This window comes from Vulpes vulpes, chromosome 3 (genome assembly GCF_048418805.1).
Source record: "Vulpes vulpes isolate BD-2025 chromosome 3, VulVul3, whole genome shotgun sequence".
In the NCBI taxonomy this organism is placed as follows: Eukaryota; Metazoa; Chordata; class Mammalia; order Carnivora; family Canidae; genus Vulpes; species Vulpes vulpes.
In genome coordinates, this window is record NC_132782.1 from 40,643,282 (window position 1) to 40,665,479 (window position 22,198).

At 34.7% G+C, this 22,198-nt stretch overlaps 1 protein-coding gene across 20 annotated transcripts in view; it reads right to left on the bottom strand.

Annotated features, from left to right (window-relative positions):
• Nucleotides 1–1,253: 1,253 nt before the first annotated feature.
• The window catches only part of LOC112926656 (thrombomodulin-like), a 104,870-nt gene continuing 83,925 nt past the window's right edge, over nucleotides 1,254–22,198 (bottom strand). For 9 of the 20 annotated variants that reach the window (XM_072752288.1, XM_072752291.1, XM_072752281.1 and 6 more), the window contains 6 exons: nucleotides 18,979–19,105; nucleotides 15,296–15,362; nucleotides 13,432–13,559; nucleotides 11,215–11,340; nucleotides 9,818–10,862; nucleotides 1,254–3,600 (listed from right to left, as the gene is read on the bottom strand). Coding sequence is in view for 2 of the 20 variants with exons in the window: in XM_072752290.1 (XP_072608391.1) it covers nucleotides 3,431–3,600; nucleotides 11,215–11,340; nucleotides 13,432–13,522 (387 nt within the window). In the remaining 18 variants the exon portion in view is untranslated. Of the gene's footprint in view, nucleotides 3,601–9,817; nucleotides 10,863–11,214; nucleotides 11,341–13,431; nucleotides 13,560–15,295; nucleotides 15,363–18,978; nucleotides 19,106–19,164; nucleotides 19,435–22,198 lie in introns of those variants that run through there. The other 11 variants (XM_072752286.1, XM_072752284.1, XM_072752283.1 and 8 more) reach the window with 6 other exon arrangements.

The window sequence follows — 22,198 nt, forward strand, 5'->3', positions numbered from 1 at the left end:
CTAAACTCATCTTAACTTGGGGCACTTGATGGGATGAGCACTGGGTGTTACACTATATGTTGGCAAATTGAACTCCAATAAAAAGAAATTTAAAAAAAATAAATAAGCTCATCTTAATTTGTTAACTTGTCCATTAGGAATCCTTGATGTATAAAACAAATTATTGTGTAATTCTCCCTTTTCTTCATTTTAAATTAAAATATTGAGTCCAAATAAAGAAGTGATATAAATATGTTTAAGGAGAACTTGAAAGCAGATTTTTCAGAGTTCAGCCTAGATTAACATGAAATAAGAAGATTCCTTGTCTATATTTTACCTACAGGCAGCCAGAGGAAGGAGAATAACTTTGTTCAAAACATCTGGCAGCTGACTCCCCTGCCTGTGTTTACTCCAGATGATCATGGAACCATAGAATTGTTGTTTTTGGACAAGAGTTACAAAAAGAATGAACAAGTTCAATCACTGATTATGTGACGTTCGTCAGCATTTAGAATGGAAATTAGAGCTATGACATCCATTTTAAGAATATACATTATATAATTAACAGTTTACCTAATTTTATATTGTGAATGTATTATTTTATGATTTAAAGCAGTTTTTAAAGCTTAAAATTTGTCAACAGTATAACATGCCCACTCATTATCTCTGTTTACCATGTTCACAGTTCCTTCCGTGGTAACCTTAGAGGCACTCACAGTTTCCACAAAACCTATTGCAAACTCCACTGTTTTGGCATAAGCAATTAAAATGGCAGCGTGAGCCATAATAACCAGGATAACATTCTGGAAAAGAAACTACTAAAGCATTAGTTCTGGTTAAGACAACTGAATTTGTTGTAATGAGTTCAAAGACAGAAACAAACAGTGGAGTTGATAAAAAAAAAATAAAATAAAAGCAGATGAATCATTAACTAACTTAATCAAGACAAAAGCATAAATACACACTTTTTAAAAATGTGGAATAGCCATCAAAAAGAATAAATACAAAACTTATAGTACAAATAAATACAAAAACCCAAATGAAATCGAAAAGTTATAGAAGACAACTTACCAGAATTGTTCCTATTTGAGGTAGAAAACTTAGATAAGCTAATTATATGTAAAATAATAAAGAAAATAAAAAGATAGTTTCTGAATTAAAACGACAGCAACAAAAATCCCATCCGTCCTAGGTTTCACATGGAATTCTATAAACTTTTGTAGATGAGATTATCACCTTACTGTATACGCTATTCCAGAGCATTGAAAGGAAGAGAAATTTCAAACACATTTTATTGAGCATAACATTCAATTCCCAAACCTGGCAAAATACATAAAAAACTAGAGTTAATTTTACCTATGAATATTGATGCCAAGTTTGTAGAAAATATAAGTACACAAACCAACAACAGCATATTATAAAGTAATATATCATGACTATCATAAAAAGTAGTATTTATTCCAAGAATGTAAGTTCATTCAACATAGAAATTCATTAATAAATTCATCATATTTATCAGCCTAAAAAGAAAAGTCATATTATTATTCCATAAATGCAGAAAATATACTTGAAAAACAAATTCACTAGGTGCCTGGGTGGCACAATTGGTTAAATGTTGACTCTTGGTTTTGGCGGGTCATGATCTGAAAACACGTAACACATCCTGAAGTGGCAGATGTGTAAGTGAGGAGGCTATCTTCTCTATTCCACCCAGTTGAGTGTCCGGAAATCTTCAGCCCCCGGCTAGTATCTGAGAGAAGAGTCACTCACCTGAACCCAGTTAATCCTCAGAATCATGAGAGAATAATAAATAGTTTTAAGTCTCTAAGCTTTGGGATGGTTTCTTAAACATAGATAGATAACCAACCAGGTGGCAAACATACTATAGGCATAGTAAAAAGACAAAAGACAAATTTTCCCAAATTAAGGTGAATGATTCACAACAAACAGTTAATGTCTCATATAGATATGTATATCTGTATATACGCAGAACTTCTAATATTAGAGAAGAAAAGGCAACAACCCTATAAAAAAATAAGCTAAGGTTATGAACAATTTATAGGAAAAAATGTAAAAGATCCCGATCCATTAGGGAAGATGATAAGAATTTTCATAATAATAAAAATGGAATTAAAACTCCATTGATATGACATTTCTCACCAAAATTTTGGTTACATATTATTTTGATAAATCCGTGAAGAATAAAGCCATGAAGAAACAGGCATTCTGTAATTGCTCATCAGTAAGCAAAATGGTAAACCTCACAGGGAGAATTTTATAATACGTTGCAAAATTATATTTGTATTTACCCAATGACTCAGCAACTCTCGCATATGTTTGAAATGTTCCATATTAACAGTTTAAATGATAGAATCAAAAGTTAAAATATCCCATATTCCAAAATGCCAGAGAATTATCCAACTTGGAATTTAAAAAAAAACTAATATGAACATGATGGTTCTATTTTTAAAGTACTGCTGTTATTCTGATTTAGTAATCCCAAATATCACAAAATTGGTAAGAGTGGTTTTCCATGTGGGGCGCCTGGTGGCTCAGTCAGTTAAGCATTTGACTCTTGATTTCAGCTCAGGTCTTGATCTCAGGGTCATGAGTTTAAGCCTGGCATGGAGTCTACTTTAAAAAAAAAAAAGAAAGAAAAAGAAAAAAGCTATTTTCCACGATTAGAGAAAATATCCATGTTAAAAAAAATTCCCTAAAAAATAATCTTCAATGTTAGATTTAGAAGGGCTGTCATTTCAAAGTGTCTTTAACCTCAATTCCAGATGGGAAAACCATATCATGGAGAGACTATGATGTTCCAAAGGCACAGAGCATTGTATTAGGAATGCAGGAGTCAGCATATGGATCTATCCCCTCTCACTGCAAGGTGCTATCTTCCATGCCACGCTGCTAAATCTCCTGATGTTAGTTGAAAAGCACATGCATGTCACTTATGAATTTAAAAAAATTCATGGTGGTACATGATTAATTTTTTCTTAATGAAGTGAAGATGGGAGACCTCAGTTCCCAGAGTCCTCGTCTTTGTCCCTTGCAGCTGGACCCACTCTTAATGTGAAGTGGCTCTGTCTGGGCCCGCATCCTCCACTCTGCCAAACTCAATGCCTCAGGGGTGGTTGAGGGTCTTCGGTAGCATGCCAAGAAACTCAAGCTTCAGCAAATCTGCCATCCACAAAGGTTTCAGGCTTCAACAGAGCTGGAGGGGTAATGGGGTTTAGGTCTCACAAGAGCTCTTTCACAAAAATTAATACTATTTCAGGGGTTTAAAAGATTTTCACGTGGTATTCTGGTAACAAGGTAACAAAATCAATATTAACATAACATTTGTTTTATTGGATATGGAGTCATAATTATAAACATCTTGCATGAACTTATTGGAAAATAGACTCTTCGCAGGTCTCTACTATATTTTATCAACCAATGGTAGTATGTCCTAGATTTTTGCTGAATAAAAGAAGATGATAATCGTCTTAACTTTTTCACAATAATTTCCTGTCCATCCAAGACCACAGGTACTGCTTCCATCCACAGGACTGCAAGGTCCACCATTTTCACAGGTACATTTTAGCTCACAATTTGGGCTACACGTTGTTTGGGAACATCCTACAGTAGGAAAAAAAAACATATATATACCATACGTATACACATATATATACCAAACTGAATAAATGTCACATGAATATTTTTCTCTGTTTCAGATCATCGTAAGTATATAGCAAAAGCATAAGAAAATGTTCAAATTAAAGCAACTACTCAGATGTTACCTTAAGGTAGTAAGGACAATTGGTTCATTCATGTTTTCAATCACAATACACACTTTTATTGTGCTTATAACTACATGCTTGGTATCCTTTGGGAACTTGAGATGCCCTATCAAACAAGCAGAGGTCAATCCCAGATTGGCATAGGAGATTTTATATATTTGAACTCATAATTGATGAAGACAGACAAATAGTTTATTCCTTAATGTCTTTGTGCTGAAATCTGAAAATCACTTTAGCCTACAGTGGTGGGTGACACACACAAAAAGCACTGTGAGGAGGAGGTAAGATACAAGTGAGAAAAGCCAAGCAGACATAAAAAAAAAAAAGATGGCGCCTTCATCATCAGGGGAAAAAGACTGAATGGAAAGTGCCCCCAGTAGGAGAATAAACTCTACTTACATTTAGTTGCTTTTGCCATGAGGAATATGGGTCCAATATAGCCAGCCAATATGATTTTTTTTTTCAGGAAAACTCAAAATCCATACTTTATATGAAATTATTTAATCTTTGAAAGTTGGCAACTAATTAAAATTGTTTTACAGCACTGTGGAAGCCAAAACTGTATCAGCCAATTCAAACACATTTGTGGCTAGATTTGGCCAAAGGCCTGTCATTTATACTTTCCAGTTTATAGTATTTTTACATAATGATATTTTCCACATGAATTATCTCATTTAATGCTTACAAATACCCCTCTGATGTGGGTAACAGTATTCTTATTTACACTTGAGAAAACTGAAGTCTAGCAACTTAATTCTTTCTCAGGCTTAAGTAGCCAGGAAAGATAAAAACTGGGATTCCAAGCTAGGACTTCTGACTTCTCATCAACCATTCTTTCTATTCCAGCTAGTGGGAGAGACATTAGAGATTTTTTTATTTGCCCAAAGACATTGTTTAATACATAACAGAGTTCATACTTGAATTTAATCTGTATGACACTTTCTTTTCTGCCTCTACTTGACTTAACTTTAGCATCAAATAAAAGAAAGGTTTCAATTCTGTTTATTTAAAAGACAGTTACAACTGTATAATTAATGATGGAATCACCACTTGATTTAAAATATCAACCCACCAAAATTTAAATAAAATAATGAAATAAAATAAAATAATTTCAACCCGTATGCCTCTCTGGAGCCCCGCATCATGCTGTGTTTTTTCTCTTAACATTGGTTTTATTCCCTTTTAACATACACATAGCTCACTTATTAGTTATGTTCATTGTTCACTCTCTTCTCCACTAGAAAGCAAGTTGCAGGGCTGATATATATTTTATCCATATGTTCCATATGTTTAAAATGAGCATTGGCATTAAATAAATACTTTTGAATTGAGTGGATAAATGACTGAATATATCCAGAAATAGCCCATGCATAGTAAAGCATATATGTGTGTATCTCTCATCCTTTAACCCTTGTCTAACCCAAAAGGTTAATATAGACATGTAATATTGTGAATTTTCCTTCTTCTATAAATAATATTTCCCAAATTCTTCTGAATTAGTACACATCATAGACCTGCCACATTGTTTTTTATCAGGTGCATAGGATTTATTGCATATAAAAAGATTTATTTTACCACATCACTATTGGTGGGCAAATAGGTTGTTTAAAATATTTTGCTACTATGAGCAACACTGTAATGAATATCTTTGTGGAAGTCTTTATTCATATATACCATTGTATCTGTGGGGTAAGTCACCAGAAGACTTTGAAATAAAATAATTTTAATTAGTGACAGTATCAAATTTCCTTACAAAGAGATTTGTAAATGTAATAAGGATTACCAATGTGCCATTTTCTTTAGACAAAATAGTATATTATAAAAATCTAAAGATCTAATTAATCTAATTACATGCAACTTTAATTTGGATTTCTTACATTATGAATGATGCTTATCATCTTTTCATAAGATCTTTTGGTGTCATAGATTCTTTACTTACTAATGCATAAGAACACTTAGCTAATTAAAAAAAAAGTCATTTTTTTCCTTTTCTTCCATTTTTAAAATTCTGTGATACTTTGTATGTCTTTTATGCCTTGAATTTTTTTTATTTCTTTTAAGTCAACAGCATGGATTTTTTTTCTTTTATGGGCTCTGAATTTTTAACAAGATTTATAATATAGGTTTCCAAAACAACTTTTAAAAATATTAATTCCCAGAGTTTTTGTCATTATCTCTAAGTACTTTATACACTTGTAGTAATTTTGGTGAACCAAATTACTTCTATAAGAGTTACTTTTGTCTAGGTTGCTGGTCATTTGACTCAACATAACTTACTAATTAATTCATATTTTCCCTATGTTTTACTTTAGTCATTCCTCATTTTTACCTTAAATTTTTTTTCACTTATTTCATCACTCTTTATTTACTAACATAAGTATTTTGGAATATAAATTTTCCTCTATGTCCTGACGTGGCTTTACATAATGGGATATGAATGTCCTTACTGCTGCTTTTAAATTTCTAAAATACAGTTTTGTTTGCCTTTTTTGAGTCATTGATTATTTAAGAAGGAGATTTCAAAATGCCCATGTAGTATAGGGTTGTGGGATTTTTCCCTAGTAGGGAGTCAGTTTTGTTATTAGTTCCTGTTTTACTGCTTTATGATCACAGAGTGCCATAGATCATACACTTTGGAATTGATTTGCTTTCTTTTAAAATTTTTGTGAATATTTCATGAATATTTAAAAAGATAAAAAAATTTTAGGGAACAGATATAGATAATTATAGAACAGATATAGATAAAAAAAAATTTTATAGATAAAAAAATTTTAGGGAACAGATATAGATAATTATAGAACAGATATAGATAATTATAATTAGATATACTTTACTAATTATGTTCAAACTTCCATAGACTTATTTTTTTCCTGCATGTGTGTATGTAGTTTTATGTGTATGAGTTAACATAAATGAATTGTGTTCTATTGATAAGCTCTTGCTATTTCTCCTTGTATAGCTTATGGCTTTTGCTTTATGAATTTTAATGCTGTGTTATTGGTTTTATACATATTTGTGACACTTCAATCCTCATTGTCAGTTTTATTCTCTATTATTATAACTGCCCTTCCCATTAGTTGCTTGTTGCCATAAAATTTAACATTGTTTGATTTGGTATTATGACTACTGTTTATTTTTCTCACATGTGTTTTGTGTGGTTGTAACCCATTTCTTACTTTCACTTTATTTTGGAGTCTTTTTTTCTAAGCTAATATAGGTGCTATTTCTCTCTTAGTGCTTCCAAGAATTTCTTCTTTAGTTTTTAGAAGTTTAATGTTGATATGTCTTTTGCAGATTTCTTTAAGTTTATCCTGTTTGTCATTCACACAGTTTCTTAACGCTATAGGTTTATTTTCTTTTTGTCATTTTTAGAATGTTTTCAATCATTACTTCTTTAAATATTTTTCAGCCCTATTCTTTTTCTCCTCCACTCTGGGATTTGGATGACAAAAGAAATCTTTTTTAATAGTTCCACAGGTCCTTGAGATGCTCTCTCTCTCTGTCTGTCTTTTTTGTCATTTCTTTTCTTTTCCCTGTCTATTGTTTAGGTTGGGTAATTTTCTACTGTTTTATATTCAAATTTACTGATCTGCCCCTCTGTCCTCTCCATTCTGCTATTAATCCCATTCATTGAGTTGTGTTTTGTGTGGCTTTTTTTTTTCTTTTGACTATTACATTTTCCAATTCTCAAGTTTCTATTTGGTTCTTTTTTCTGCTTCTGATTCTTTGTTTTATTCTTATTCTATTTGTTTAAAATTTGTTTCATATATGGCCATAGTTGCTCATTGAAGCATTTTTATTTACAAAGGCTTATTTAAATTCTGATCTGATAATTTCATAATCAGTATTATCTGAATGTTAGTGTCTGTTGATTATTTTCTTATTCAGGTTGAAAGTTTCCTGGTTGTTGGTATGATGAATAACTTTTTAATGAAATGGGGATATTTTGAATATTATGATAGGAAATTCTGTATTTGCAAGGAAAGAGGTTCATCAGATAGCATTCACCACATATCCTGTAAGTGAAGGGGGGATAAATGTGCCTCATTCCTGCTGTGGCAGTGTTAAGGGTCAGGCTTTCCATGGGACCTCTCCCAGCACCTATCTGACAGAGGAGTAGAAGTGCCTCTTATGGCTCCCCACTCTCACCTCCACTGAGTGGCCTCATTGCTGTTTGATGGTTGTGAAAGTCCTGACTGTCCACTGGACCTCCTGTGACAGTCCCCTAGAATGAAACAGTGGTGTCTCTATACTGCTTGATGGGGGTAGAAGTTCACAGTCTCCACATAGTTTCCACTGACATTGCTAGGGCAGGGGATACATTCCAATCGGCCAGGGATGAAAGTCGCAGCACTTTCTCTCACACCATCCTGGTGCAGGTCAGGGGTACCTTATATATCCCTGTGGAGTCTGAAGGGCAGGCTCCTCACTTGGCCTTTGCTAGTGAGGTTGGAGTCAAGGATGCAGTTTTATTCTTTAGTGTTTGACTGGAGAATTTACCAGTTGTTGTCTAAGAGTTCTCTTTCTTGCTTGGCCACCCTTTAACTTACCTTTTGTTTAGAGAAACCAGGCATATCTTGGACTTTTTTTTTTCTTTTTTTCTTTTTTTTGTCTGTACCCATTGGCCTCCTAGGTTGCAGGTTCTCCACCACACAGCCCAGGATATATGAGTCAAAAAATGGAAACCTAAGGAAAGCCCCATTCCTGTTCCCTAGGTATCTGAAGTCCCTATAGAGTCTGCCTTGTTCTCTCCACATCAGAGATTCTTACGTTTGTTTTCAATATAGTGACTAGAATTTTTACTATTTAGAGGGAGAAATGTGGAAAAGTGAGTATATTCCATCTTTCTCTAAGTTAAGTCTTATAGATATAATTCTATAGAGATGCCTAGGGGGCTTAGTGATTGGGTGTCTGTCTTTGGCTCAGGGCATGATCTCAGTCCTGGGATGGAGTACCCCACAGAGCTCCCTGTGAGAAAACTGTTTCTGTCTATCTCTCTGCCGAGCTCTGTGTCTTTCATGAATAAATAAAATATTTTTTAAAAAGATATAATTTTATATAACTAAGGGACTCTTCTTTAGACAGTGAACATATTATTATATAACAATTAATTTCTTTATTTAGCATATATTGGCTCAGCAGCATGAGTGGTAATGGAATGAATATGTTTCTCCTTTTTCCTAATTTTTCTCATTCCTCTCCTCTACCTGATTTTAGTTGGCTGTTTTTATTTTTAAATTCTCAGCTCCAGCATTTTAAATTCCAGCATTTACCTTTATGCACTTAAACATGGTTATTGAGTTGTCATATTTAAACAAAATGTTTTGTCACAGATCTGTCCCTCCTTTTCTTCAATTTCTAATGAAGAAATACACTTTTCCTCTTCCATCTTCTTTCCTTCCACTTATGCCCATTTTGCTAAACTATCAAAATTGTTATAATATTAAATATGTGTATACTTATTATATCATGTGACCTTAATTCCCATATTTATTTTAAACTTAGCTCTAATAAAAATAGACTTAATACTCACTGATACTCTTTTTACCAGAGATTTTCCATTTATTACTTGGTTGCTCAAATTTATCTTCTACATTTTCTTCAAAAATATTTTATGGCTACATATCCTCAGTAACTTTTTATTATTAAAAATAGCTATTTATTTTCAGTCATACTATACTTGAATAATAGTTTAACTGTGTATAAAACACTTGAGTCAAATTTTTCTCAAGAACTTCATAGGCATTGATTAACCACATGCTAGCAATGGTTGTGATTATTGCTGTGAGCCATGAGCCAGACTGATTTTTTCCCCTCTCTATATATGAGATCTCACACTTTTTTTTTCTTTTATTCCTAGTGGAGTTTCCCCTTGCTTATGATCAATCTTAACTACAGTTTCCAGGGATAGAATGTATTCAATCTGTGCATCAGATCTTCTTTCATTTCAGAGGAAAAAAATCTTAAATATTTTATTTGAATATTTTCTTTTCCATTTATATATTTGCCTATTTGTATATTTGTTTCCACTTTCCTCAAGCTTCTTCTCCATTTACCTGGCTGTCACAGAAGCAGATTCAATCCTCCTATTACCTGTGTTCAATATGGTCCTCATTTATATGATGTGAGGTTTAATTTTCATTTCCACTTCTTTCTGAGCTCTGCCAGCTTACTTTTTCATTTCCCTTTGTTGTCTTTTCATTTATTCCATGAACCTTTGTATCTCTGCATTGCACTCACAATTTGTAGAGAACACTTTTTCATTATGTCCATTGAATTCTTGGAAGAAATTCTGGTTAATATTTCCATGTGCTCCATAGCAAAATTTTTCTGCTCTACGTCCATCTGCTTTTTGTTTTCTTACTCCTTTTCTCCTTTACCCTTCTTATAGAATTTGCACTAAAAGAGTAGCCAAAACTTTGAATGGTTTCATATATTGTTTCCAAAATGAGAGCAGGTTTTTTTTTTTTTTTTTTTTTGGTTTTTTTTTTTTGCATCAGGTTTTTGTTTTCACTTTCATCTTCTTGTATCAGGTTAGTTTTGTGTGAACCAGGTATTTTGGAGAAGGTAGTATGGATCTGAGGCTAGAAGAATTATTTCAGCTAGTTAGGAACCTCCTGGGCCCAGAGTAAAACTCCATGTGACACAAAGTTGTGGTCTGTGTGTTTCTGTGTAGGCTTAGCTTCCTTTAGCTGCAAGGCTACTTATTGCCTATAAATTCCCCTCTATAATAGTGTAGGGTTGAAAAGATGATAGGTCTGTGCTCTGCCTGGTTTTACCCCATTTTTCCTGCAGCTTTGTGATGTCCAGAAGGGTTTAAGGTAGCTCCTGCAGGATGCTCATGCAACCAACCCTTCTTCTTTTTTTTTTTTTTTTTTTTTACCAACCCTTCTTTTCTCTAACAAAAGGTCATTGGTTTTGTCTCTGTGTGTGCTATGGAGAGTGGCTTTCTGCATTTCATTTCACTGAACTTGAGAGTTCTTCTATTATGATTATTATTGTGATAATAATATGATTTAGAGCAAGAAAGTTTTGTAGTTTTAAACAAAGATCATGTTTTGCTTTCTGTCTCCCATTTTTCTTGCAGCTTTCAATGGGCTTCTGAAAGTTGAAGAAAACATAAAACTTTTCAGTTATTAGAATTAGACATCCCTAACACAAAATTTTAGGCAGTTTTACAAAAGTTAACTAAACTTATTTCAAAATTTGCTCCTAGTCAAAAGTATACATAAATTCTTCTTTGTTTTTGTTTTCAATTCTTGTTTACCCTCCAGTAGGCTATTTCCTATATGGCTCTATGAAAGTGTGTACTTTCATGTTATTAAATCCACATTTAAGAAGAAAGTGTTTTAAACAATGCCCATTTAATTATATTCCCTGGCACCAAATCGGCTTTCACAGTGTAGTTTAGTTAGTGCCTGGACGGACAAGGTGACCCTGCAGTCATTGTTACCTTGCTGACGCCTGGCTCCCATTTGGCCAGGTGGACATTGGCACCCTCCAGTCACCAGGTCACACTGTCCTGAGCCACAGGAACACTGCTGGACACAGTCTTGCCCATAGTGATCCACGGGACAAACTGCAGGAAAGAGCAAAACAAAACCAGATTTTTCTTATTAAAACGTTTTGCCAGTCAAGACTTTAAAAACCTTGTAAATACACGACCCTTTCTTTTAATCAAATAGGTTTCCTTGTCTTGCCTTCAGTTTGGTTTTCAACTTAAAAGGTTACTTTGAAAAAACAAAACAAAAAAAGGAACTGTTCAAATTGTTGCTTACTTAGTGCAATTTTGGTTGACATCAGGAATTCCAACCAAATATCTAGTGTCAAACACTTACATATATGATATAAATGACTCTTACAAACTCAGTGTTGCTTTACCACATGGCTGCCTCAGCAAATTGTGTGTGTGTGTGTGTGTGTGTGTGTATGCGTGCATGCATGTGTGTGCAATAATCTTGAATATGTTTCCTCTTAAAGTCCACTCTGGAATTTCAGCTTACACCTCCATGTATCAACGTAGAATCTATTATGCTCAGATCTCCAAATATCATTTATGTATTTGTTAATTTATTCGTAAGTTTATTTTTTATTTCTTAAAATCAACAGATTTGTTAAATTATCTTTTTAAATTATTACATTAATTAATATAAATTAAAATTTAATTTATTAATACATTAACACATTTATTACCTTGCCTCATTGCAACTTTATTCCACAAATTCATTGAGATGCTTACCAAAATACAGATAACCCTCAAAGATAAAATAAATATCTGTAAGAATCCAGTGAAGGAAAAAATATAGTTATAACATAAAAAATATCATAATTCTTTGAACTTGTGAGAGGTAGACTGCAAATTGGCTCTGACCTACCTAGCTGTCAAAGCAAAGAAAGAAAAGTACTCAAGTATAAGATCACAGCCTTCTGAAGACAAAAATACTCCTAATATTCAGGGAAATCAAAACTCTTGAAGATGCTTTGGCTTGAGGAAATTAAGAAATTTCTCTCAATGATTTCTTTGAGGAACAAAGGGGCCAGTTAGAACCTTCCTTAGGAGATGTTTATGGGTTGGCTTTAACTCAAAGACAACTTGGCTGGTGAGACCTCAGAGGCAGTATCCACTATGTTTCAATTTTCCACTACATGGAGCCAGGACTTTGTCTTGCTTGTCTTTTATCTTCAGAACATCAGGGTACTGAGGCAGGGTAATTAAAATTATTCTTATACAAAGAAGACAGAGCAACTATCTGCCTGGGCAAAATAAGCATTTGGATATCTTTAGCGCATAACAACAATGATCACAAACTTCGTTATCATTCTCCAAATGAAGTAATCTCAAGTTTGCAATTACAGCACTTCTTTCATTAAAGATCTATTGACAGTTTCTTTCACTCTTTTAGTTCTAAAGTATAAAATGCAGAATAGTGCACAAAAGCATAAATGCGCAGCTCAATGAAACATCACAAGTTAACATCCTCAACAGCAAATAGGTTGAAGAACGCAATATTGCCAGAACTGCCTCCCCATCATGCACTCGCCCATGCATTGTTTATCTACCCTCTCTAAAAATCATTATAATCTTGCAAACTGTCCAAATATTGAGGAAATGGCAAATCTGATAAGATCAAAATGTATTTGCTAAGGATATCCCTATAGAGCCTAGGATAGTGCATTTTTCAGGGATCTTTAATTTACATCTGGTCCCTTAAACTTTATGTCAATAGTTGTCTTAACGATGGGTAGTTAAGTCTTTACATTTTAGGGAACTGGTTACTTTTTGGTAAATAGGGGAACTACTTAATTCTGAGTTGGGGACCGCTGAGGGCAAATGAAATTGTGGAGCTTTACCCAATGAGTTTGACACTGGGTACACAGGCATTGCCAGTCCACTGTTATCTTATGGAACAGATTTTCTAATCCTGACTTGAGTCTAGCATTGCTGGGATATGAGATGTTATGACCAAAGGGTTCTCTTTGGCTGCCTTCACTGCTTCAGCTCTCAAACTCCTGATGTAAGTACTCCTCCGCCTAGAATGTAGGTCAGTTGGTGCTTGCTGTTACCGCAGTAAATTATTAAGTAATAATTGCAACAACACTTACTCTGTAAGTGCAGTTCTTAAGAACTCTACTTTAGCATATCCACTTTGTAAGTGGTAGACTGACTTACTTTGACTGCAGTCGGCCCCAGTGAAGCCAGGAGGGCAGTAACAGATGCCAATCACGGTGTCACAGCTGCTGCCATTAAGGCACTTACACATCCTTTGGCAATTTAGACCCTAAGTACCATTGGGCATCCTATTGAAGAAGAACAAAACCATATGTGATACTGTTACTCAAAGCTATCACTGTTTAAATTCATGCTCATAGACATGTGGCTAACTCAACATTCCAAATAGTTCTTTGGTATTTTCAATCAACTTCAAGCTAGTGTGGTGATTCAAGGCATGGACTTATCTGAAGAGATGAGATGATATAGATAGATGCCTTGGTAATAAAGATGGGGGCATAATGTTCTTGATGCTGCTCATTAATAAGACACAGGAAACTTTGAGTTTCCTTGGAGATCCGCCCAAGTGTTACAGTTTGTTTGGAATGATCTGGGTTTTAATACAAGTATAAACTCAAAATGGCATGAAGCATAAAGAAAGCATCTTCATTTTCAGTTAGTTTCCCACTTTCCTGCTTTCACCTCCATGGACGTATGGCCTACCATGATGACACCTGTGTAACAGATAGATAAATTTCCAGAATTCAAGACAAAGGGAAGTGAAACAGGACAAAGAGTAAGCTGAAGACCATCTGTGCAATGATCGAAAGACTGGGGATGTTTATTCAGGAGAAAATAGAGCTAAGAAGACAGAAATGTCTTCAGACATGAAAAGGCAGTCTTGTGGAAAAGAAGAAAGGCAGATTTTATCTCAATAAGGAAATACTTTTGAAAGAGCTGCCCAAGATTGGAATAAGCTTTTGTTTTCAGGAGACATGGCTATTCATCTCTGTAGGAGTTCAAACAGAGACAGGATAAGTATACAGTAGAGAAAATATAGAGGATATTCAAGTACTTGATTAACTTTGAAGCACTTCCATCTGTGATACTCTCCTATTCTATGAAATGTCTGGTACTTCCAAGTCTTAAATTATAAAAGTTTGAGTTTCAAGAGACCTTATGTCCATCTGGTTCAATTCTTATTTTAAAATGGTAAAGTCGAGGCCTACAGAATGAAGTGACTTGGAACATAGATTGCACAAAATTCTGTCACCTGTTAAACATCCTTATCCTTGCCACATATTTAAATATGAGGCTATAGAAAATTTTGAATAGGCTGTGATTTGAAACCTATATTTTTCACATATTAATGTTGTAGCTTTAACTCTTTTCTTTGAACTTCTGATTCTTAATTACCAATGAGGATAATAACAAAATCATGGTCCTGTTGTGGTGACTAGAATGAATAAGTATATCGCCAAACTTAGCTCCCGTGTCAGTGGTGGCCATTATTTTCATTAATGATGGCAGTATCATTGCAAGGGCTATGTAGCAAAACTCTTTCCCTGCCTGCTTGATCTGAGTCAAAGTGTTTGGTATTTGCCTCAGGTCTTTCCTCTGGGAATATCTTTTCATTTGGAAGCATCACTCTAAAAGTGACCAAACTAGACCCAATGGTACTTATTTCCTTCCTTTTATCTTGTGTTTTTATGTAAGAATCAGATAGTAAAGGAACATTTTTTAAAAGAGTATTTCACATGTAACATGTTTTTTTTTTAAGATTTTATTTATTTATTCATGAGACACAGAGAGAGGCAGAGACACAGGCAGAGGGTGAAGCAGGCTCCATGTGGGGATCCCAAAGTGGGACTCGATCCTGGACCCCAGGGATCACAACCTGAGGCAAAGGCAGAGGCTCAACCACTGAGCCACCCATGTATCCTCACATGTAGCATGTTTTAGTGGTAGCAGCAAAGAATGGATTTTATTGAGATTCAGATTGTTATCCCCATATATGTCCTGTCCTAAATCCTAGAGTGCTCACCTTGAGTCTCAAATCCAAAGAGTGGCTTCTTCTTTCTTCCTTTTTCTTCCAGTTTTAGAATAAAATTCTTCAAAATGGAGATGGAAAGCAAACCACTATAGTTATTCATACCGAAGGTTATTCCTGTGCTCTAGCTGTTGTATTTCTCTATGAAAAATGATAGCTTCACTTTACAGTGTCTTCTCTCATTCCCTCCTCCCAAGGAATGTCAGTTCCCATAGCTCATCATCTCTTCTTTGGTATATAACATTCATTAGTTCTCCTAAGAACTTTTACCCTCACAAAAAATTCAACAGAGCATAACTGAAAACAAGATTAGTGATTAAAAAGTCCTCATATCCTCCTCTCCTATTCACCAAAATATAAAATGTCTTTATGTCCATTTGGGTCAGACTTTTGGAATGCAAATTTTTATAGTTTTTTTTTTTTTTAGTTTTTTTAATCAATTCTATGTGTGATGCTTCAGAAGAATGTTTGGTTGATATTAGAGAAAATGCACATTAAGCAAGCTGAAAGTATGGAATCTGAAACAATGAAGTCTCGTGTGTACTGCTGGGATGTTGCTTCCCAAACGAAGGTTAAATTGCAATTTGATTGGTATGGAAAACTCTGTAGTCACATTGCTGTGAAATGAAAGCTGGTATGAATTTCTGTGAAAGTAAGGAAAAGAGAAACACCTGATAATATGAAATTCATGTACTTAGTGAGGAAAATGCCAAACTGTAGATGTAATCAGGATATAAAAGATTTATCAACTCAGTTTAAAGGGGAAAAAAGTTTACCTGTAATTATTTGATAAATTTAAATAACTGATAAATATTTCTATTATATTTATCAAATATGTAAATATAGGCAAATATGCCTATATTTTGAGATCACTTTCATATGAGTTGAAGTTACTTGGGAGACATAATTTCCATCTGACATATACTCATTTTGCCAACTATCTTAATGGTGGTTTTGTGTTTGATAGAATCCTCTTTTATTGTTCCTTCTTCACACACAGAAAACAAAAATCACCTGAGTGTCAGCCTTCAACTTAATTATCCTTTTGAAATTGGGACACTGAATCTTGATGGAATTTACCTACTAATGAGTATGCCATCTGTTGAAAGACAATGTGTGTATAATCTCTTAGCTTTGAAATTCATTAAGTTTATATCAAGATTACAGTATGTGTTTACAAAAGTGCCAGTAACTTTTTTCCCAAGTACAAGTTATTTACTGACAATTCCACTTTCTCTTATAATTCTGTAGCGATGTGAAGGTTTGACTTCTGGGATCATGCAAACATCCTTTGCTCAAACATTCACTGTATTTCACAAGGGAACACAGGCCCGGGACATAATGATTCCATTTGATTTGTTTGAGTGAAATTCGGTCTCCCTCCCTCATTTCCTAAAGTTTCATTTTGATCATTACTTGGCCTTTGCACTATCCTTTACACTGATTTCTCCTGGGAAACTTTGTTTTTCTGGCAAGGGATATTTAGATATTTCCCATCAAGCGATGCCAACTTTATCCCATCCGTGCACCATCCCTTCTCCTTGAAAGAGACTGATTGGAAGAAGCTGGGATATGAATACAGAGTTTTGATGGTTTAAATATTAAAGGTGACTCTATACTGTGATGATGTAAACATTTGGTAGTTTCATTAGAAACTTAGAACTAGCAAGGTTGTGACTATATATGGAGATGCTTAGCTAACAAACAAATAAAAAACATCAATGTGTTTTCCACAGTCTTTTCCCAGTATTTGACCAGGTTACTCACAAATACTAGCTACAGTCACACAGTTTTGCTTTATTCTTCAAAAGAGATGCTAAGATTTGGTCTGTCTGAATTCTTATTGCTACAAGCAATACAGGCAAGCTTCTACTGATGTTTTGATGTCTTCCTCCTGGCACAGGTGTGCTATTCTACGGCCCATGCTTCTCAAAACATTCTATATTAAGGGTGTTCTTATGAAAACTGTCAAAAGAACGGCCCATGATTTTTAGAGGACTCCAATGCCTTAAATGCTCTCAAAGAGAGTTATTATATATAGTGGGTATTACAGTTTGGAGAAATAAAATATTTCCAGGGTATGGAGTTACTTTGCAATTTCTCATTGGTCATAAAATACATAGCATGATGAGTTTCTATCCACGGAGCAGTTTTTTCCCCCCACATGCCATCCACAGGCTGAGACCAACCTGCCCATTATAAATTACAGACAAGTGGTGAGATCCTCCTACAAGGTTGTCTCCTTCCTCTGACCTCTGCTGAGAGAAAAATCTTGATTCTCCACTCCAAACTCGAGAACATGAAAGCCCAGTTGTTTTTGGCTGCTGAAACTTTTGCTTTTGAGCCAGCTACACCTTTTATGGATATTTTCTTGAACCCTTTTTCGTAGTTCTGTAATTACGGTGGATGTTGCCAAGGAAACTTTGCAGCAACTCCCAACCACGTGTTGCCTGGAGCTAAGCCCATCTGACTAGTCAGGGAGCGGTTCTCAGACTCAGCCTTGATTTTACAAGGTGGAGCTCCCCTCCTTAGACCAAGGTAGCTTGCCTTCGGTTGTGGAAGTACCACCAGATCTACGTAACTTGTTTTTTTGTTTGTTTGTTTGCTTGTTTCATATTAAAGATTTACTTATTTATTTATTTATTTATTTATTTATTTATTTGAGAGAGAGGGCATGTGCACATAAGAGGGGGGAGAGAGAGAGAGAGAGAGAGAGAGAGAGAGAGAGAGAGAGAGAATCTCAAGCAGACACCCGTTGAAGGTAGAGCCCCACTTGGGGCTTGAACTTATGACCCTGAGATCATGACCAGAGCCAAAATCAAGAGGTGGATGCTTAACTGACTGAGCTGCCCTCTATGTAACTTGCTTTTATTTTATTAAGATAAAATATCCTTGATAGCAAGAGGAAATTCTTCCTGAGAAATGTGACAGAACTGAAAGTGAGGAAATAACTTTCTTCCATTACAAGGGTGTTTGAAATTCACCATAACCAAAAATATAATTGAAATTTTATGAATTTTATATTTTAATTCTTCAGTTTAAAGCTTGTATACCCACAGCGGTTATGGGTTCCAGACAGAATACTAATTGAAACCACTTTCATACCTGCTTAATTGTGTTTTTGGCTGATAATATTTAAAATTAGGGCAAAGTGAGAAGCAATATTCAAAATAAATATTCTATGGCTTGTAGAAAATGAAAATCCATAGCTTGACCGTACGTCTATGTTTTATAGGTGGAAGGAAAATCCCAAAATCATCCATATACTTGCAGCATTAAGAGAGGAAAGTAGAAGGTAGTCTGCTACAGGAGCAACTAGGGAGAAAAGAGGAGCAGTGGCCAAGTTGGGGGAAAAAATGAAACTGAGGCCAGATCATTTTATTTTGAAACCTATAAAAAGTACATTATAAATAATTACAAGCTTAAAAATTAAGTAGCTGACTGAACATTTTAACATGCTCCTTGGGACATTTTATCATGTGTTCCCCTATAACCATTTTCAATGTAAAAATGTCCTAACAAATCAATATAAGGTGTTTGGTCTAGGGACTATCCTTTTTTATTACATAGCAGTGAGCCAACTGGCATTTTGTCCTTTAAGCAAGTTACTGTTTTCATTCCAGAATAACAATTTGTTTAATTTGATTGTTCCTAAGCAGATCCTGGAACTAACTTACTTTCTGAATCACTTTAAATACGTTCCCATCTGTTGTATATTGATTGATAACAATCAGTTCATATTATCTTCCTTCCTTCTTTCTTTCTCTTTCTCTATTCCTTGTCTTTTTCTTGGGGATATTTGGGCTAGAAAAGGCAACACAGGAGAAAGCGTTACACAAGAAAGCATATGGTTTTCAACCATTCCAATAAACATTCTCACAGTCAGGACTTGCTATAAATTAGAACCTTGAATTAACATTTGCCCTTTAGCATTCTGACTGATGACCCACCCTACCGGTGTCTCTTCGATAAATTACAACAAAAGCACAGAACACACTTCCAGAGATGACAGCGGTTTCCATGGCAGCCGGGCAGACAGGTACATCTCCCTGTGACTGGGTGACACTCTTCATTCTCAGCTGAACACTGACATACCTGTTTACAGTCCTTCCCATATGTGCCTGGTGGACAAACTAAGGGAAAGAGGAAATGTAAACCCAATGAATTAAATTTGTCTGTGTAAATATAGCTCTAAAAGTGAAAGCAGGGAAAAATTTATTAAATAAGACCATTGCCTACAGAAGTGCGCTGCCCTTTGGGATTTAGGTTTCATTAAATTTACTTGGGGATTACTTCACTGTTTGATTTTGTTTTGTTCAGTCAATTTGTGACCGACTGTCAAGGGCCGGCTGCAATTTTCTTGTCACTGAAGAAAATCATAGGGTGATGTCAGGTAAAATCAACTAAAATAATAGTATAATTCATGAGGGACCACATATCTGGATAAAGATATTTTTTTCTGGTGCAGCCGGTTTAAATTCTCAAGGTTGTTTCTCTCTGCACATTAGCATGTACTGTATTTGTGTCACTTGTCAGCTACTCTGCTAGGTTGTGCTGTTTTCTTTTTAAGGCCGAGCAGTAAAAGCTTTCCCTCCAACTTCTAAATAATATCATTCCATTTTGTTAAGAAAATAAAAAGGTTTCTGGGTATTTTTCAGCTTACAAAACGGAGTCAAATAGACATGTTAAGTTTCATGGTTGTGTCTGACAATAATTCAAACAAATTCAGTAAAAAGCGAAGTCCAACAATTCAGTTATTATATGTCCTGTCGACCTAAAATTGAATAATAATTTCTGGATCAACCTTTTTATTTATCACCCGAAGGGTTTGGCATCACGGAAGAACGAACCTGTTTGAGAAGGTTCTTCTCCCACTGGAGAAATTATTGACTGTTTTGTTCTCTGTGCCCCTGTTTTTTTGGCTGTCCTGTGTGCCTGTGGTGTCACTTGTTTGCTTAGCTTCCATTGTCTTTAAGTTCATCTTCCAGTTTTCTGTAAGTAAAAATAACAGGAATGGTAATAATTCTAACTTTAAGGGCTATTAGTGGCTTGCTTAGAATTAAGGACAGAGACTAATGAATTAATCAAAAAGAGGGTGTTTTTTTCTTCGTTTCTTCCTTTTTGACTGGGATATGTACAAATCAGAGAGCGGTAGGTGGACTCTGACTCAGCCTCTGAACAACTATTTAAATAGTCTGTTGTTGGGCTAGACATTCTTTTACCTAAGATTCACCGATTGTTCAAATATATATCAATAAAGCATTTATCTGGTATGCCAGAAAGCACATCTGGCTTTACTACCTGAAAAGTTTATTAACTTTGTTTGTTAATAAGTGGCTAAGCGAGAAGAACTGATCATGGCATTTCAGACATGACTGAGCATGCATGTTTGTGTACTCTTCCTTCCTTCACCGTGTTCGTCAGTACACACATGAGGGCATCACTCACATTCCACGGTGACGTGATGGAAGGGGGCTCCCTAATGGAAGTTTTTTCACATGGAAGGCTGACAAATAATCAGAAAAATCAAAATATGTTTCACCAGAGGCTTCCAATAACTTTAGAACCAAGAGCTGCAGTTATTACAAACTCTTCCCATCCCCAAGAAGACCTGTTTTTACCATCATGACTATGTGACGATCTGCAAGCATCCATTGAAGGGGGTGTGGTCTAGAGGAAATGGTGTGAGCTTTGAGTCAGGTTGGCCCAGAAATGTCAGTGACCTGATCTCTGGCTTTAACAAATTATAAAAGCTCTAAGAACCTCAGTTTCTTCTTCTGTACAATGGAATTAATAAATCCTATCTCACAGATTGTTGTAAGGAGTAGTTTAGTGGACATAGTAACATACGAGAATTTCATAGTGCCTCCATAAAATTTGTTTCATTTCCATTGAAACTTTTATATATAAAATCAGAATCAATTATTCAATGGAAGTGGTATATTTGGGCAAACGCTATGGATAGTTACATTCAGAATAATGAATGTATGAAACTTATAAACTTATGAAAAGGATATCTAATATTTAGAGATCATCTTCACATGTGTCTGCTATGAGGAAAAATTATTTTTTAAAGAAAATAATTTAAAACCATGAAAATCACATGCCATGAAGTTTCTGAAACACATATAGCTAAAATTTATCCAGATTCTCACTAATTGTTCAATGTTTTGAGGCTTCATAAACCATTCACAAATGCTAATCACTTCTCCATCCCAAGAGTTCAGGCACATCCTTACCTTTGATTCTTGAACTTCAGAGGAGTCAAAATCACAGAATATATAAATTATCTTCCTGTGCAAAACTGACCCCTTAAAGTTTTTAAAGTCAGTTCTCAAATGGATGTTTAAATGTCATTGAAAGAATTTAATATTTCTATTGCAAAGTAATAAAATGAAGATGGAAATAAAAGCAAGAAAAAGTATTCTAAATGTTACTTAAAAGAATTTCTGAGACATATTGTTGTATTTCTTAGATTACATACTCATTGTGAAAAACATCTATCAATTGTCACCTGTGAAAAAAATATGATTTTTGACTAAGACTTCAGAGAAAATCGAAATTCATAAAGCCTGCCTCGTATCCTCTGAAACAGAATGTGGGGTGCTAGTTTATTGCCTCATGTTCCCAGATGGACTACATTATGGAGCATACTTTCAACCCATCTTACAAGATGAGCAGAATTCTGGAATATTTTCTTTTTTTTTTTTTTTTTTTTTTTTTTTTTGAATTCTGGAATATTTTCATTCAACAAGAAATATTTTCTGGATACCTACTAGGTGCCAGTTCACAACAGTGAGCAAAACTAAACATCATTCTTCTACCTATAAAGCTTGCAATAGTGGAGAGATAATTACAATAAAATAACCATCAAATAAACATATACTTTAGAAATAT